The sequence below is a fragment of the Choloepus didactylus genome, chromosome 8, assembly GCF_015220235.1.
Source record: "Choloepus didactylus isolate mChoDid1 chromosome 8, mChoDid1.pri, whole genome shotgun sequence".
In the NCBI taxonomy this organism is placed as follows: Eukaryota; Metazoa; Chordata; class Mammalia; order Pilosa; family Megalonychidae; genus Choloepus; species Choloepus didactylus.
In genome coordinates, this window is record NC_051314.1 from 135,103,426 (window position 1) to 135,120,973 (window position 17,548).

The following is a 17,548-nucleotide window of genomic DNA, read 5'->3' on the forward strand; positions in this document are numbered from 1 at the left end:
CTTCTTTATGCTCTTCTAGGGTCTTCTTTATGTCACTTATATCCTGGGCCATGGTCTTCTTGATGTCCTTTAAATCCTTTGCCATGTTTTCGTTCCTCGATTGCAGTTCTTTGATTAATTTTGCGAGGTACTGTGTTTCTTTCGATATCTTGATTTGTGTGTTTGGAGTTGGATTCTCCATATCGTCTGGTTTTATCATATGCATTAAGATTTTCTGTTGTTTTTGGCCTCTTGGCATTTGTTTTGCTTGATAGGGTTCTTTCAGGTTGTAAAAAAAAAAAGGGATGTCGATCTAATTTTTCAGAAACACAATTTGGTGACGTACACTTTCTCTAACTAACCAGCAGATGGCGTCTGTGAGTCACCTACATCCCTCAAGTCAGTTCTCAATCTTGTTCCTGCGGTGTGTGGGGAAATGATTCTTGTGGGTTCAGTTGGAGAACTCAGTTTGGGTGTGTTGCTGGAGCTGTCCAACCTGAATGTGGGGCGTGTGTCTGGGTGGCCAGGGAGGAAGGGCAGTTTTAATGTTCAAATCCCCCAGGTTCCCAGAGATTCAAGGCCACCGCAAGAGTCTAACTCTTCATTTCAGTTCAGCCCCAGACCCTCTCTCACGCTGATCCACAAACCACCGGACTTGGTGTAGTCTCCCTGGGTTCTCCTAGCGGTTCCCCCTCCCAGCCGCGATCCTCCAGGAGCTCAGTCGAGGGAATGCCATGCTACGTCACCAGTGCGCGTCATCCCTCAAGGGAAGCCCCGGGCCGCCGGGCCGTGCAGGGGCGCTCTCAGCCTGAAGCAAAAATGGCTGAACGGGGCATCTCAGCCCCCTCCTCCTTGCACAGTTCCTCCTTCCCAGTTCCAGGACAACTGGTGGGGCTCTGGGCTGTGGGCACAGCCCCAGGCAGCAGTTTATCCAGCCCTCCAGGGGGCCAGCTGCGAGCCGCGGGGTTTCTTTCTGCTTCCGGCTCTCCCCTCCATTCCCCCAGATCCAACGGTATCTGCTGCGGGCTATCTTCCAGGCCAGATACCGAGAGGCTGGCCCAGCCCCTTCTTGCTGTGTTTTACTGCGTGGTTCCCACAATCGCAGCTGCAGCCGCTCCTGGGTTTTTCCCTTCTTTTTTTTTTTTTTTTTTTAAAGAGCCAGCTGGTCTCCAAACGCTGAACCCTGGCTTCCCCAGACCACCGCGCGGCTGCGGGTCTTCCAGCCAGCTTACTCACTCATTTCAGAATGCCGACTCCCGCTTTCACCAAGTATACGGCCCCTCTGGAGCTAGGAGACCTCGTCCAGCTGGCGCATCGCTATAACTGGTATTCTGGGTCACTTTCTGGTTTTTATCTAGTGTTTTTCATGGAGGCATTTTTTTCACCCTGTCTCAGACAGCCGCCATCTTAGTTTCTCCGGAAAAGTTTTGATAATGGATGGTGGTGATGGTAGCACAACATTGTGAACATAATTGACATCAATGAATTGAAGTTTGAATGTGGTTTAAAGGGGAAATTTTAAGTTGTATGTATGTTACTAGAATAGAAATTAAATAAAAAAAAAATCCATGGAACTGTCCAACATAGTGAACCCTTAAGTTAAATCATGGACTATAATTAATAATACAATTATAAAAATGTGCTTTCATGAATTGTAACAGATGTACCACATCAACGCAAGGTGCTAATAATAGAGCGGTATAAGGCAATCCTGCATTTCATGCATGATTGTCCTGTAAACCCACAATAAATAAATAAACAAACAAACAGACAAATAAATAAATAAAATGGAGACAAGAAAAAGATCCATTTCAACCTCCTTTTTATGTGATTTTATGTATTGCATAAGCAGGAAAGTTATAAAGTACATTTCCAGGACTCCCTTATAGCTAGATTTCTGGATGTGATTTGGAGTCTGCTAATTGCTTGAGTTTTGGAAAGCAGAAGAGGAAACCATGTCTGCGGCTTCTGCTGGCAAACACTGTCATGAAAATAACTGGTTTTTCTATGCAGACCTCCTGATCATTTAGCCTTCCTGACAGCAACGATGACAGCTCACTTCTGAAGTTGGCAGCTGAGGCAGCAGCTTCCCAATTTTGGCAAGGATTTTTCTGATTGAAAAGGTAGTAGTTCCTTTGTAGTCCCAGGTCTGCAGTTAGGCTCTTGAAGTCATTCCTGAAAGTTCAACCTCAATCTGTTTCTCAAACCTTCCTGATAATTCTGCAATCCACCTGGTACCCTATAATAAATCTTTTTCTACTTAAGCTGGCAGGAATACATTCTGTTTTGTGCTAATAGAACTGTAAGTGATACAGTTAGCAATATAAAAAAATGCATATATCCTTTGATCCACTTCTAGGAATCTATCTTCCAATTGTTCACAGAAGGGCACAAAGATATGTGTTCATTGCACCACTGTTTATAATAACTTTTAAAAAAAACCTAGAAGCATTTTAAATGTCCATAAATAGGAAACAGCTTTGACAAATTATGGTACATCTGAACAATATTGAATGTTAAAAAGAATGCAATGCTATGCAATGATAAAAAGAATAAGGTAGATCTCTAAGAACTAACAAGAAACAATGACCAAGATACACTAAGTTACAAAAGTTGCAAAAAAAAATTACTTGTGTCACATTGTGAATGTAATTAATACCACTGAATTGTATATTTGAAAGTATTTAAAATGGGAAATTCATGTTTTATGTATGTTACTGCAATAAAAATTTTAAACCAAACCAAACAACCACCTTCCATGGAACCACACAACACAAAGAGTGAACCCTAATGTAAACTATGGACTTTTAGTTTGTAATATGATTCTAATAATATTGGTTCATCAATTGTGACAAATGCACCACATGCAAAATGCTAGTAACAAGGAAAACTGCATGGGTAGGGGTGGGGGGTGGGGGACAGGGGAGTATATGGGAAGCCTGTACTCTGTAATTTTTCTGTAAACCTACAACTGATCTAAAAAGTAAAGTATTTTAAAAAGATTAAACACACACAAGATTACATATTATACACTCCTGTTCTAAAAAGGATATATATATGTGTATATATATATAAACCCCTAACAGTAATTAGTTTAGGTGAGTGGATATAAGAGGAGTAGGACTTTTATTTGTGCCATTTGAATTATTTTTATTTTTCCTTATGAGCAAATATTCTTTTATAATAAAAACTCATTAAAATCAAATAAAACACACTAGTGATAATAATATATAAGTTTAAATATATAACCTTGCTTCAAATCCATAAATAGTTCTTTGAGGGCATATTATATGCCAGGCTCTGTGTACAGTGCTCTCGGAGTTCACAAGAGTAAGAAATAGTCCCTGCTCTCTAGGGTGTGCAATTCCACGGACCTAACACATATATAAATAGTTCTAACATAAGGCAACCATGTGATAAGTGCTGCAGAATGCCCTGGAGGAACAGGAAAGGAAAGGTTAATTTGCATTGTGAATCTGGAAGAGGTTTAAAGGGTCTGCTGGACTTCGATGGAGAAGGATTATGCCAAGAGCTAATTTTAAAGACATGCTTTCTATTTCTGTTTTCTTGAGGATCCTTGACATTAATTGAGTGTTCACTGTAGGACAGACACTGTGTTTAAGTTGTTTAGATGCATTGTCTGATTTAAAGTTCCCAACAGCCCTGTGAAGTAGGTGTTAATATTATCTCATTTTACAGATGAAGAACTAAAGCTTAAATGTGCTAAAAACCTAGCCCAAGGTTATTGCCGATTTTCTTGCAAACACTGAGGACTGCCAGTTTGGTGGGCCGAGCCCTCGATCTGGGGGCTTTCCCCTGTGAGGCTTACTGCTGCAAAGGAGAGGATAAGCCCACTTATAATTGTGCCTAGGAGTCCCCCCCACCCCAGAGCCTCTTTGTTGCTCAGATGTGGCCCTCTCTCTCTCTAAGTCCACTTGGCAGGTGAACTCACTACCCTCCACTCCACATGGGACATGACTCCCAGGGCTGTAAATCTTCCTGGCAATGTGGTACATGACTCCTAGGGATGAGCCTGGACCCAGCACTGTGGGATTGAGAAAATCTTCTTGACCATAGGGGGAAGAAAGATGAAGCAAAATAAGGTTTCAGTGGCTGAGAGATTTCAAATGGAGTTGAGAGGTCACTCTGGAGGGTATTCTTAAGCGCTGTATAGATACCACTTTTCAGTTTTTAGTGTGTTGGAATGGCTAGAGGGAAATGCCTGAAGCTGTCAAACTGCAACCCAGTGACCTTGATTCTTGAAGACGACTGTATAACTATGAAGATTGCACAGTATGACTGTGTGACTGTAAAAACCTTGTGGCTCACACTCCCTTTATCCAGTGTATGGACAGATGAGTGTAAAAATGGGGACAAAAATTAGATGAAAAATAGGATGGGATGGAGAGGATGGGAAGTTATGGGTGTTCTTTTTTGCTTTTATTTTTATTTTGGGGTACGGAAAAGGTTCAAAAATTGATTCTGGTGATGAACACACAACTGTATAATGGTGCTGTGAATAATTGATTGTACACTGTGGATGACTGTGTGTAAACACATCTCAATAAAACGGTATTAAAAAACAAACAAGCAAAAAAAGCCTAGCCCAAGGTCACGGAGCTAGACCTAGATCCACCAACCCTGGAGCCTGGGCTCTTCACTATGAGGTTACACAATCAGAAATGGGAGGATTCCTGGGCATGTGTGGGTAGAAGACCATGTTGGAAAGTAGGTTGGGGCTAGACAATAACTTAAGTTTTTTGAGCATATACCATATACTAGATACCATGTTAAATAAACCTCTTGCTCCACTTGTTGGCCAAATCCCTATCTTAATGAAATCTAACCCTCTACCTCCTCTGTTCCTATATCTGAGCAGCTGAATGTGGCTGAAGAAAAAGACAATGCAAATAAAATCAACTAACCTCTTTTGTGGTCTAGAAAACCTACTGCATTTCCCCATTCCAGTGGTTCCCAAGATGTGGGCAGTATCCTCAGCATCATCTGGGGACTGCTGGAGAGGCCAATTCCCAGACTCCACCCCAGACCTACTGAATCAAAAACTTGGGGCTGCCCAGCAACCTGTGCTAAAATTTATATATATACATGTTATTAGAGAAAAATGTAGTTTATCAGAAAAAGCATGCAGAAAATAGAGTTCCTACATACACCCCTATTATTAACACTTTGTATTAGTGTGGTACTTTTGTTTCAACTGATGATAGCACTTTTTATTAATTATAATTGTACTGTTAACTACAGTCTATAGTTTACTTTGGGGCTCCTTGTTTGAAGAGTCCCCCCAGGTGACTCTGATGCTCCATAAAATTTGAGAACCACTCCCTCCATTCGTTTTCCTGCGCTTTCCATTCACCTTTCTCTCTCTCCTCAAACCCCCAACACCTAGTTCTTGCTCTCAGGGGTCGCCCACTTTCCCATTTCACTAAGAAAATGGAAGCAACCACTACCATATCTAGCCAGCTCTCTGAACTGCACTATTGCATTCTGCTTTCCCTCCTGTTACTACAAAGATGAACGTTTCAAATTCACAGAGACGGAGAGAAGATTCCAGGTTACTGAGGGCAGGGGTGGGGATGGGGAATGGGAGTTTATGTTTAATGAGTCTAAAGTTCCTGTTGGGGGTGATGGAGAAGTTTTGGAAATGGATGGTGGTGATGGTGGCAAAACATTGTGAAGGTAATTGACACCACTGAATTGTATACTTGAAAGTGGTTAAAATGAGAAATGTTGTGTTGTATATATGTTACCAAATTAAAAAAAAAAAAAGATGCACTTTTCCACTTGTGCACTAGAAGCTACTCAAAGTATGGTCCAAGGACCAGCAGAAGAGGCATCATCTGGGAACCTGTTGGAAATGAACAATCTCAGACCCACTAAATCAGAATCTGCATTTTTCACACAACTCTAGGCCATCCATTTGCACATGCAAGTTTCAGAAGCTCTGTACTGGATTCTTTTCCCTTCCTACTCTAGGATGTCATCCCAAACAATGGCTCCTTCTTTTTCCTCATCGTCACACCCCCACTCTCTGTTGGATCATTCTCTCAGCTTACAAACTTTCTAAACGTAGGCTGCTTCATTTAAAAATATGTATATTTTGCCTCACACCTCCATCCAATTATTGCTTCAGTTTTTTGTTCTTTTGCTTAACAAAACTCCTCAAGAAGCATTCCATTTGCACATCTTTCTTGAACATGGGATACAAAGTTCCAGTTTATTAGCAGCAACTGCTAGAGAAATGATTGGGGGGTTTTCGACTGTGGACAGTTTAGAAAGGGAAAGGAGAGGTTCCGTTTGAGATTATGAAACAAACCACACATTAAAAGAGAAAAAAAAGTTGACTAAGCTTGCTGATTTCAGTTTCTGAGTTCCCATTCTCTCTTGAATGTACTCTGATGGGTTATGCCCCACCACTTTATCAAAGCCACCCTTGTCAAGGTCACTGGCGACCCCCACACTGAGTCAGAAATCTGTACCCAGCCCTCATCTCACTCAAACTGCTCAGTCCTTCCTCCTTGAAATTCTTTTTGAGGGCACCCAATTCTCTCAGTTGCTTCTTCCCTGCTACTTCTTTGTCTTTTTGCTAGTCCTTTCTCAATTTATAGACCTCTAAATGTTGGGGTGCACAGGGCTCAGTCCTTGAACCCCTTCTTTTCTCATACTACTTTGGTGAATTCATCCAGACTGATGACTTTCGATACCACCTATGCACTCATGAGCCTTGATACTGCATCTTCAGCCTGGACTTCCCACTGAATTCCAGGCTTACATCCAGCCACCTCATGGACCCCTGCTCCTTGGATATCTCCAGGGCAATTCACATTCAACAAATGTCCAAACCCAACTGTGCCAGTTCGATATATTATGTCCCCCAAAATGCCATTATCTTTGATGCAATCTTCTGTGGGCAGACATATTAGTGTTGATTAGATTTTGAAATCCTTTGGGTGTTTCCATGGAAATGTGATTCAATCAGCTATGGACAAGACCTTTGGTTGGATAATTTCCATGGAGGTGTTGCCCCACCCATTCAGGGTGGGTCTGATTTAAATTACTGGAGCAGTATATAAGCTCAGACAGAAGGAGCGAGCTTGCTACAGCCAAGAGGGACACTTTGAAGAACGCACAGAAGCTGAGAGAGGAGCTTCAGCTTACAGAGACATTTGATTGCCTTTGAAAGCAGACTTTTGCCCCAGAGAAGCTAAGAGAGGACAAACACCCCAAGAGCAACTAAGAGTGACATTTTTGAGGAGTGGAAGCCTAGAGAGGAATGTCCTGGGAGAAAGCAATTTTGAAAACAGAACTTGGATCAGATGCCAGCCATGTGCCTTCCCAGCTAACAGAGGTTTTCCGGATGCCATTGGGCATCCTCTATTGAAGGTACCCAATTGTTGATGTGTTTACCTTGGACACTTTATGACCTTAAGACTGTAACTGTGTAACCAAATAAACTCCCTTTTATAAAAGCCAATCCATCTCTGATGTTTTGCATTCTGGCAGCATTAGCAAACTAGAACACCAATTCCTGACTTTCCTCCCCACTGGCTCCAACCTCAGTCTTTCTAGGCTCAGTGAACAGCAGTTCTATCCATCTACTTGCTTACTCCCAAAGACTTGACTTTTTCTTTTTCTTTCGCATCCCACTTCCAGTTTGTCATCAAATTCTGTTGGCTATATTTTCAAAACATATCACGGAATGGCTCACCCCTTCATCCTATGGTCCTGGTCCAAGTTACCATTGTTATTTCTCACAGAAGATTGCAACAGCCTCCTCATCGGGCTCTTGGCTTCCACCTAACTCTCAGAGCGTTTCTTTTTAAAACTAGGTCAGATCTAATCACTCCTCTGCTCAAAACCCTCAAATGGCTTCCTCTGTCTCAAAGTGGCCTAAGAGGGCCTCTGTGATCCAGCCCCGCCCCCAGCCCCTCCCCCCCAGCTGTCCCACCTCATCCCCCAACACTCTCCCTCTTGCTTACTCATTTCTGGCTACACTGCCTTCCTTTCCCTCCCTCCATCACGGCAGGCACATGACTTCCACAGGGCCTGTGCACGTACTGTTCACTCTTTCTAGAAGGTTCTTTCCCCGGAGAGCGACGCAGTTTGCTCTCACAACTTGTACCGTTCTTCCCTCAAAAGCCACTTGTTTTAGTGAGGGCTTCCCTGGCAAATCCTCCTCACCCAGCCCTTGGTACTTCCTGTCCCTGTCCCCAGCTTTATTTTTCTTCATAGCACTTGTCACATCTAATATGCATCTGGCTTGTGTTCAGTTTATTGTCTGTTGCCCTCAACTACAATAAGTCAGAAATATTGTCTAGGTTGTCTGGTGCTGAATCCTCAATGCCTCGCACGTAAATATCTGTTGAATGAATGCATATGCATTACCTCATTGGGTCCTTGTGGCAGGTCCCCTTTGTGAGAGGTCCAGTTATCTTTGTTTTAGAGGTGATGAAGCGGAGGCTCCAAGAGGTTAGAGCAAATTTCCCAAGGGTACGCTAATAGGAAGTGGAAAAGCAGGGAAGGCTGGCTCCAGAGTCTATACTGGCAACCAAACCATGCTGCCTCTTCCCCACTCTGAGAATATTTGAAATAGTAAAACACATTGATACATTTTTAAATTTGTTTCAAATGCCCCAGTGTGCTACTCACCCTTGAGTATGCTCTGAGCCTTCTAGAGACTGGGAAGAAGAGAAAAGAGATTTTGTTTAAACCTGGAGGCTGGGGAAGGCATTGTGTTGCTTGAAATGCCTGTGCTTGTTGCTTACGTTGATGTATTCAGGCCTAGAAATTCACAGTGGCAGGACCTGGGTGGCTGACAGAGGTAATTATGCCCTCATGCTTTGCTCAGGAACGCCTAGGCTTGTCCTCATTATAACCAGTTACCTTTCTCAGGGATGGTGAAAGGAGTTAAGAGTCTGTAAACACCTCACGGTAGGCCTTAATTAGACATGCCAAGCAAATCTTTACAGTCACAGGTAAACTCAGTGCCCAGCCCCAGCTCGTTCTCTCCTTGTACCTTGACCCACAAGTTCAAAGGTTTTTATCCTTGATAACAATCACATCACTCCTTCTAGTTGGATCTTGACTCCCTTCACGCCCTGCTGCCTTTGAAAGTCATTTTTAAAAGTACAAAGTCTATCAGATGTAAGTTAACATCATTGATTATTGTAGCAAATGTAATCTGTGTATTCCACTAGCCCCAAATCCCCCAAGATACTGATGTTAAATGAATTGTGGATGGGTATTGCTTTAAGAAATCTACTGCCTCGTCAAACCACTGTCCTATTTTTTTCTTTTTTTTTTTGGCCAAACTGGCAACATAAAATAAATATTATGAACCATTATATGATAGAGTATTAGATAGCCATTAAAAACAAAGTTCACAAAGTTTTAAAGAGCATTAGAATATGGTAGGGATATAAAGTTAGGACAAAAATTGCATCTACAGCATCACCTCAATATTATGCATTTTAAAAGACTAGGAGGAAATAAGAGTGATTACTTCTGGGTGGTAGAATTATGAGCTATGTTTGTTCTTTATTATTTTCTGTATTTTCCATATTTTACAATGAGCCTTAAAAAAAAATTAGCTGGGAGGAATAAAAGGAACATTTCACTGGTCTGCCATCTGCTGGTCAATTCCAGTAACGACACAGCTGAAATTAAAGTTCTTACCTGCTCTTGCTTTCTCTCTGACAACTCTGAGCTCCCTTCCTATATAGTTCTATCACTGTTCTTTAGTCTGACTTTTGCAATTCCTGTTGCTGTTTTGTAGTCTCTTTTCCATTTGGTCTTGTAAATTCTCGTGCATGTATTTTTTTTTTTTTTTTTTTGGTAATATATGTTAAGTACCAGGTAATTTTCAAATGATTGTGTTCTTATCTATTTGCATCTCGTCAGCACCTTCTGCTCTGATCAGTCTTAGCGTGGATTCCCCATGGATCAGGCATGTTTTCAGATGGGCCTAAAGCCCCGTGGCAGTGGGCCTGGGTCAAGGCAGTGGAAGCCCTGGTGAGGGTGTGGGAATGTTCTCTGGGGGGACGAACACGTTGGGCGGCTGTGAGCTAGCAACGTCTGCAGGGGCGGCGGAGTGGAGGATGATTTGAGGAGGACGAAACTAGAAGCAGGAGGAACAGGTGGGAGGCTGCTGGGTCAGTGCTCTGGGGTGAGGGTGTCATAGCCAAACAGAGTGGAAAGGACACAGATAGGTGGGACCGACGGGGATTACGGTAGAGGGAGGAGTCGCTGGCACCCAGTGTGGGTGTCCAGGTGACCTGCGTGCCATCCTCTTAGGCAGAGGACACATCTGATCACATCTAGATAGGTAGGTAGGGGTGGGGTAAGCTAGGTTTTGAATAATTTGCATGTGAGGGACCCTTAGAACATCCAAGCAAAAATACACAGGAGGCAGTAGAAAATGAAAGGTTAGAGAGAGACGTGGTTGTTACAGATATTAGGGTATAGTTGGGATCAGAAGAATGGATGAGATGGCTTCGGGAGCTGATGTAGAATAAGGAGAGCAGTGAACTGGGGATGAATGTGGGGCACGCCAGACGCCAGGATGGAAGGGACAGGCCTTAAAAGAAGGGCTCTGCAGGAGACAGAGAAGGAGTTGGAAAGAAAATCCTAGAAGCGCGTTATCATGAGCTTCTAGAAGGAGGGAGTGACTGCTAATTGAGTCGAAAGGATCAGTTACATAAGGGCTAAAAATGTACTACTTGATTTGGTAAGTAGGAAGTCACTGATAACATAACAGAATGCAGTGGGTTGAGCAGTGACGATGAGTTGAGGGTATCTGGAGTAGGCTGTTCTTTAAAGAAATTTATTGGAGGGCTGAGTTCTGGCTCCAGAGGCAGCAGGCGTGTCTTGGGGGCAAGCAGCTGAGCGAGGGACCCTGGCAGAGTCACCTGCCCAGTGAGGGGTCCTGGGCAGCACCAAGGAGCCTGGGCAGGGTGTGGGGGCAACGCTACCTCTGGTGTTGGAGGCATCAAGAAACTGATAATACTTCCTTGAATTTGCTTCTGTATTTGCTTTATCAATGTTTCTCAATAGTGAATATTTTCAGAGAGATGCTGGAATATTTGGGGGTTCCCATAGGTCAGATTTTGCCAATTTGGGAAAATAAAGAATATGGAACAAAGTATTGTTCACATTACTAGGAAAATTTTTCCTTTAGAACCTTGTCCAAGGCCTGATTTTGAGAAATAGTATATGGGAAAAGGAAGAGAACGCTGAATTGAATTTTTCCATCCTTTGCAATTAGTTTGGGATCTGTCGCGCCATGCTCTAAGACATGACAAACGGTTGAAAAATGATCTATCTGTAAGTGAAGCTGCAATAAAAAAAAATAGCTGCCCTTGAAGATGAGCTCACTTTTCTTCGCTCCCAGATTGCCGTAACTGTGTAAACACAGGAACTGAAAAACAGTACAAATTCTGGCTCCTTGATTTGAATGAAGGGCTTAGTGGTTTGGGCCAAATGCTGTCATCTGGCACTGCTTAACTGAGAGTGGAAGCAGATCAGTTTCCAAGTTCAGTGTCTTCACCCCCACTCCCACCCCCTCCTCCACTGCTTCCTCCTCAGCTCTCTTCTTTCCAGCCTCCATGCCCTTCTCCTTTCATGCAACCAGGGGCTAATATTTATGACTCAGATAATTCAGCAACTGAACACCCAGGTACCAGGAATACTGATTATAGCTATCATTCAGAAAAACAGAGGGAAAAAAGATGTTCCAAACATGTTGGATGTTGTAAAGGATATAAATAAGGTTAAACTTCAAGCTATTGAAGGGTCCCCTGGAGGCAGACCCATTCCTAAGAGGAGAAGACACAGCTAGCTCACACTGGGACCCCGAATCCCCGAAACAGAAATCTGCCTTCCAAGATGATGATTCCTTCGAGAAGGAAAATAGGTTTTGGGAGTCTTCTCCATTTTTTGGTCCAAGAACTTCAAGGTTTGGACATCATATTTCAGAGTCAGGACAGTGAACTAAAGGGAGAACTGGCCAACAGCAGCACCTTCCCAGCTGTCACCAGTGGAAGCTGTGTCTACACCGCTGGGCTGCCCCAGCATGTCCACCCTGCCTTCTCAAGGGTGTCTTGAACAGCTAACTGAAGCCTGTACCCTGGGACCTGTTAGTGCAGAGTTCTAAAGAGTCCTGATGAATCTTAAGAATACTTGGTTTGGGAAGATCCAATAGCTAACTGGCTGCTGGATTTGTTTTTTTGTTTTTTGTTTTTGATGTATGGATTTTTCCCCCATGTATGTTACTGTTATTGAAAGCTGAATACACAGTTTGAAGGATTTTCCTAACAGCTCAGTATTAAATGACTTAATATTTCTCATTAGGAAACAGTAGGGTCTCAACAGGAGGTAACAAACCACTGCAATGGATTAAGGAATTAATGTCAGCTCAGTCTGTATTGTACTCTTCAGCAAATGATATTATGTTTGGGTTCTTTAATAATTTTTAAAGCAATTATGACTTCTGAAGAGGCTTTGCGCCTTTTAAAAATTGGTAGTGATCTGGTTTACTTGGCTTCCAGCAACTTTTCAAATAAGATAAAATTATAATTTCTTCATGAAAATAGTCCTAGTTTGAAGCATATAGCTTGAGCTACCTAAAAATTCTTCCTGAGATAAATGTTCTTTTCTTAGAAATTGATTTTCACTGTTAAATGCCAGAAGTAGAAGGATTGAAAGGATCTGTTAACAAATTTTGCCTACACTCGTTATGTAACAATGTATGCCTATCATTATTTTGTTTCCTTTGTTCTTTATTACATTTATCCTCCATTCCTCCGTAAATAGAGTGTGAAATAAATGTGCATTTTGGGCTTGATTAAAAAAAAATGTGTATGAGGGAGGATGCTTGAGGTGAAATAATAACTAGAAGGTGCTGCAGTGTGCATGGGTCAAAGGGAGGGGTGCTTGGACAAAATAAGATTTCTAGGCAAGGCATGGAGCACAATGTCTAGCATGCAGTAAGTGCTTAATAAATATAAACTGTCATTGTCATTCAGTCATTAACCATATAATTATTTAAAACTTACTATGTGCCAGGCACCATTTGAGGCCATGTAGAGATAACAGTGAGTAAAGAGGGGAAAAAATCTCTGCCCAAAGAGCTTATACTCTCCATGAGGAAGACAGTAAAGAAAATAAGTAAGAAAATATAGTATATTTGATAGCATCAAATACTAAGGAGGAAAATAAGCTCAGGAATGGAGACAGAAAATGTTGAAGGAGAAAACTAAATTTTAAATAGGGTGTCTGGGGAAGGGCTCATCAAGGTGAATTTTAAGTAAAGACCCAAAGGAAATACAGAAAGTAACTATAATTAGAAGGTGAGAGAACATTAATCATTCTCATCATTGCTATTAGTATTCTTAATATATGATTACTGCAATTTATATGATTAAATTACTACTATCTTTGCCACAATTAATGTTATCATCATCTCTGCCATCTCCAGCTTCTTGAGTAGTTTCAGCAACAGCATCTAGTAGCCGAGGTCAGTGTCACAAGGGCTACATCAAATCTAGAACTACTGGGGAACAAAAGTGTAAGGTGACATGCTGCAATCACTGGCGCTTGTAGGGGTGGAAGCAAACCTACAAACACGAACAGACCTTGTGCCCAGGAGCTGCGAATGCAAAGCCGCACTGGGTATGTGCGGAGGGGAAGAGATGGGCAGGGCCAGATGGATACCTCCCGTCCCCCTGCACAAACGGATATCCACGTTAACAAGTCAGTCTTCACACCCAAAGGGCATTGGCCAAAAGAGAGCTTAGATGCAGCAGGGAAATGCTGACTGCCTCTTGAGTCCACGTGGATCCAGAAAAAGAAGGTGTGATTTCGAGGTCACAGCCCAGGATCGTACAATCAAGTCATATTTCTGCTAGAACATTCATTTGGTTTTTAGAGACAGGAATCGGCCCAGTGCCATCTGAGAATAATTAAGAGGAACTGGTGATTCTTGCTATTTTCCATGCCATGCACAATGCTGAGATAAGGTAGGTGTGTAATAAGCACTTGCCTGACCACATTGAACACGGGGATGAAGTCTTGCTCGGGACTGGTGAATACAGTTTTGTAAAAGACTGGTTTGGACTAATTATTATTCTTTGCAATTCAGAGCAAATGATCTTAAATAAATAAATAAATGGGAAAGAAACAAAGAGTCCAAATGCCCGAGGACTCATCCTCTCTTCAATCTGTTTAAATTGCTGTAGTTATTTTTTTAAGTTATGATGTCGAATGTTTAATTCCTTCAGAATCACAGGCTTCAATGAGATGATGGGAAGCGACAGGAAATGTAATCTGTGGGTTTTAGGAACAAACTGCATCCCTCAACTCAGGTAATGGAAACGTTTTGGCAATATTTTAGCTGTATTTTCCATGCGTATTTTATTACCCAAAGGGAGTCAATACAGAACTTGTCTACTAAAAAAACCAAAATACTCAATATTAAAACTTTATAGCTTAACTAGCAATGCTTAGAATACAGAAATGCTTTCATTAATTCTTTGTGAATATCTGCATAAACAGATTATAATCATTTCCTTCCTGGCTACAAAATCAAGTTAAACTATTGTAATGGCCAAGAAATTGAGGGCCAGAAACAAGAGAAGAAATAGGCCAATTATGTTTTAGAGTTCAGACTAATAGTCATCTGTGCTATATTTTAAATATTTTATCTTTGCTCTACCATATAATATTTGTTATGCCATACATATCAAAAAATATGTTGTATTCATGTTACAAGCTTCTCTAAGCACACATTGTCTAATTCCACTTTAAAGGAAGAAAAGTGAAACACAGATTATGGAAAGAGGCTGCTGCTCAAGATTTCACAGTGTTTTACTTCCCTAGCTGGGGACCCAGTCTCCTGACTCCCAGCGCTTAAAGGATGTGCCCCAATAATCTGGAAAATTCTCAAATGGAGCAGAGAGTAGAGTAGGAAAGAAGGTAGGCAGAGGAGATGGAAAATACCGGATACTGGCTAATTTTGTTGCATCTGGTAACAACTTAAGAAGCAGTATATAAATTACCGTGTATTTTTATTATCTTCTTTCAGAAACATTCCTACGTTGCTACTGTTCGGTCAAAGCACTGAAGGATGTCGGTTCTCTTTGTGAGCTGCTGAGCCAGGGTGCCTGATACATCTGGAGAATCCTTCAGTCCAGACTGCAGAAGAAACTCAACGCAAGCCGAGTGCTGACCGGCGCAGGCCAGGTGCAGGGCTGAGAGAAGACAAGATCACGTGAACTTAGTGCGAGACCCCCAAGACAAGACTGACCTGTGATCAGAGTGCCCCTGATAAAATATTCAGATTTTATTTTTCCATAATTCATCCCTACTACTTTGCCTATTCTAGAACAGAATATTATTTCCCTTTTTAATCTGATTGGGTTGAACAAACTTTAAAGATAACGAAACTAGTTAGGGAGGCTTTAAGAAACTTGTCTCAGGCAACAAAGCAAGTTGGTTGGAAATGTGTGACTGGTCCCCCTGGTACTCACTGCTGGCTGTTACTGTTTCAAAGCTTTGTGAATTCCCTTTGCAAGTAAAAGTATCAACACTGTGAATAAGAATGATGTGACAAAAAGGAAAACTGCTGCCCTATCTTTCCACTCTGTTTGTAGAAATGGAGACCCTTCTTTAGGACAGGTCTTACGTCCCTCCTGGGACTTACTAGTTGCTCTTTCCAACCCTAGGGTGAGAAATTAGTTATCTGTGAGTCTTTCAAGCATCATAACATTCACATTAAATCCTTGCAAGATGGTCATTGGCTCACAGGACGCTGGTTAGAGGGTTTATTCTAAGGTCTAAGTCTAAAGAATTAACTCTGAAAATATCTTTCTGAGCCCTAACTTTAAATACTGGTAGTGAATGTAGTCTCTAACTATTCTCCAAAAAGAGATAACCTATGAGGCATCTGTATAAGACCTGGATAGACAGTATCATCATGGATTGAGATACAAATGCTTTCATGTCACATGTATTATTGTGGGATAAAATAATATAAAATTACAATAATAACAGTGGTCGTAATGAGCACTGCTCATCATTGTCATGAAAATGGCAACAGTTGTAAGGCTTTGGAAACAGAGGGAATGTCATTTTAAGGAAAAATTGCTGAGCTACTATGAGAGTAATATTAAAACCAATATTTTCAATATAAAAGTGCACATATTGTTTACATTCAATTTACTAGTAATTTCCAATGCATCTGAAAAACAAAGTCTTACCTGATCGATTTCTTTCATCTTTAGAGTTGATATCAGCACCCAAGGATAAGAGAGTCTGAACTGTGCTTGTATGCCCTTCCTGAGTGTTGAAATAAATTTATCATCACTGTGATGAGAACAAAAGCAAACCTTTAAACATAAAGTCTAATGCATATTAGGTACTTTTTCTAAAACAGTCACCTGCTCAGACGGAATCTTCATATGCAAAGGAAGACTCAATTATATCAATCTCAAATTCCAGAATAAATCATTAAATAAAAATTTTGGTAAAACTTTTAATTGTCGACACTGATGGATTTCCATCAGTGTAAGGAGTATAAATCTTGTGATTTACATGGAACACACAATTCCAAAATTTCCCAAGCCAAGATACTCTTTGCTAAGCTCTTTAGGACAGAGGTGAACTAGAAAAGATTGTAGCCTGTCAAAAATGGGATTCTTACTAGAGCTGGCATTATCATTTATGGAGTAATTTCTACACTCTCTTGTCCAGCCAATTTGTCAGCATATGGTGTGACTGAAGTTGAGGTGACGGGTGCAATCTTCTCTTTACCTTTGCTACCCTTGTAGCCTCAAGTGATATTTGCAGCCTAGTTCCATAAATCTACCCACTTGCCCATAACAGGAAAATCAGGCAAGAGAATGTAGTCGATAAGAAAAAAATGTATTCCTGCTGCTAGAGAAACAAGTAAAAGCAGATCGCCATTCCTTGACCCATGAGTTATTTGGAAGCGCATTTTTGTTTTCAAAAGGATTGGAGGTTAGTGGGAGAGTCTTTTGTATGTTGATTTTTAAGTGTTAATGAATTGTGGTCATAATTTATTAACTAGGAGATGTTGATAGCTGTGTGTTGTTGAGAATTCCTGTAAATTCTTCTGAGGCCTAGCACATGGTCAATTTTTATGACTGTTTTGCTCGTTCATTTTCAACCTGTACAATCTGAACTTTGCCAATACTACTCCATGGAAACTGATTTTTGCCAAGGTTGCCAGTGACTCCCGAATTGCCAAATAGAATATCAGCCTCTGAGTCCTCATCTTCTCACTGTTTTCAGATGCACAAACACTGATGGACCACTTTCACCCCTCGAAACACTCTTAGCTACTAAAACATCTTGCCTACCAAAAATGCATAGCTTAGTCATGAAATGCATAGTCATGAAAATATACTCAGACAAGCCCAAATTGAGGGACATTTTACAATAAAACTGATCAGTACTCTCCAAAGTTATCAGGATCATGAAAGGAAAAGATGAAAAAATTGTTCCAGATTAAAGGAGACTGAGGAGACATGAAACC

General features: G+C 41.3%; 1 protein-coding gene and 1 pseudogene across 8 annotated transcripts in view; one reads left to right on the forward strand and one right to left on the reverse strand.

Moving 5' to 3' along the window:
* Positions 1-11,984, forward strand: part of LOC119542943 — a 36,963-nt pseudogene extending 24,979 nt beyond the window's left edge.
* The window catches only part of ANKRD16 (ankyrin repeat domain 16), a 66,440-nt gene that overhangs the window by 38,475 nt on the left and 10,417 nt on the right, over positions 1-17,548 (reverse strand). For 6 of the 8 annotated variants that reach the window (XM_037845806.1, XM_037845807.1, XM_037845799.1 and 3 more), the window contains 2 exons: positions 16,251-16,329; positions 15,043-15,242 (listed from right to left, as the gene is read on the reverse strand). In XM_037845806.1, the coding sequence (XP_037701734.1) occupies positions 15,085-15,242; positions 16,251-16,329 (237 nt within the window). In that variant the 3' untranslated portion in view covers positions 15,043-15,084. Of the gene's footprint in view, positions 1-1,815; positions 2,155-15,042; positions 15,243-16,250; positions 16,330-17,548 lie in introns of those variants that run through there. The other 2 variants (XM_037845802.1, XM_037845801.1) reach the window with 2 other exon arrangements.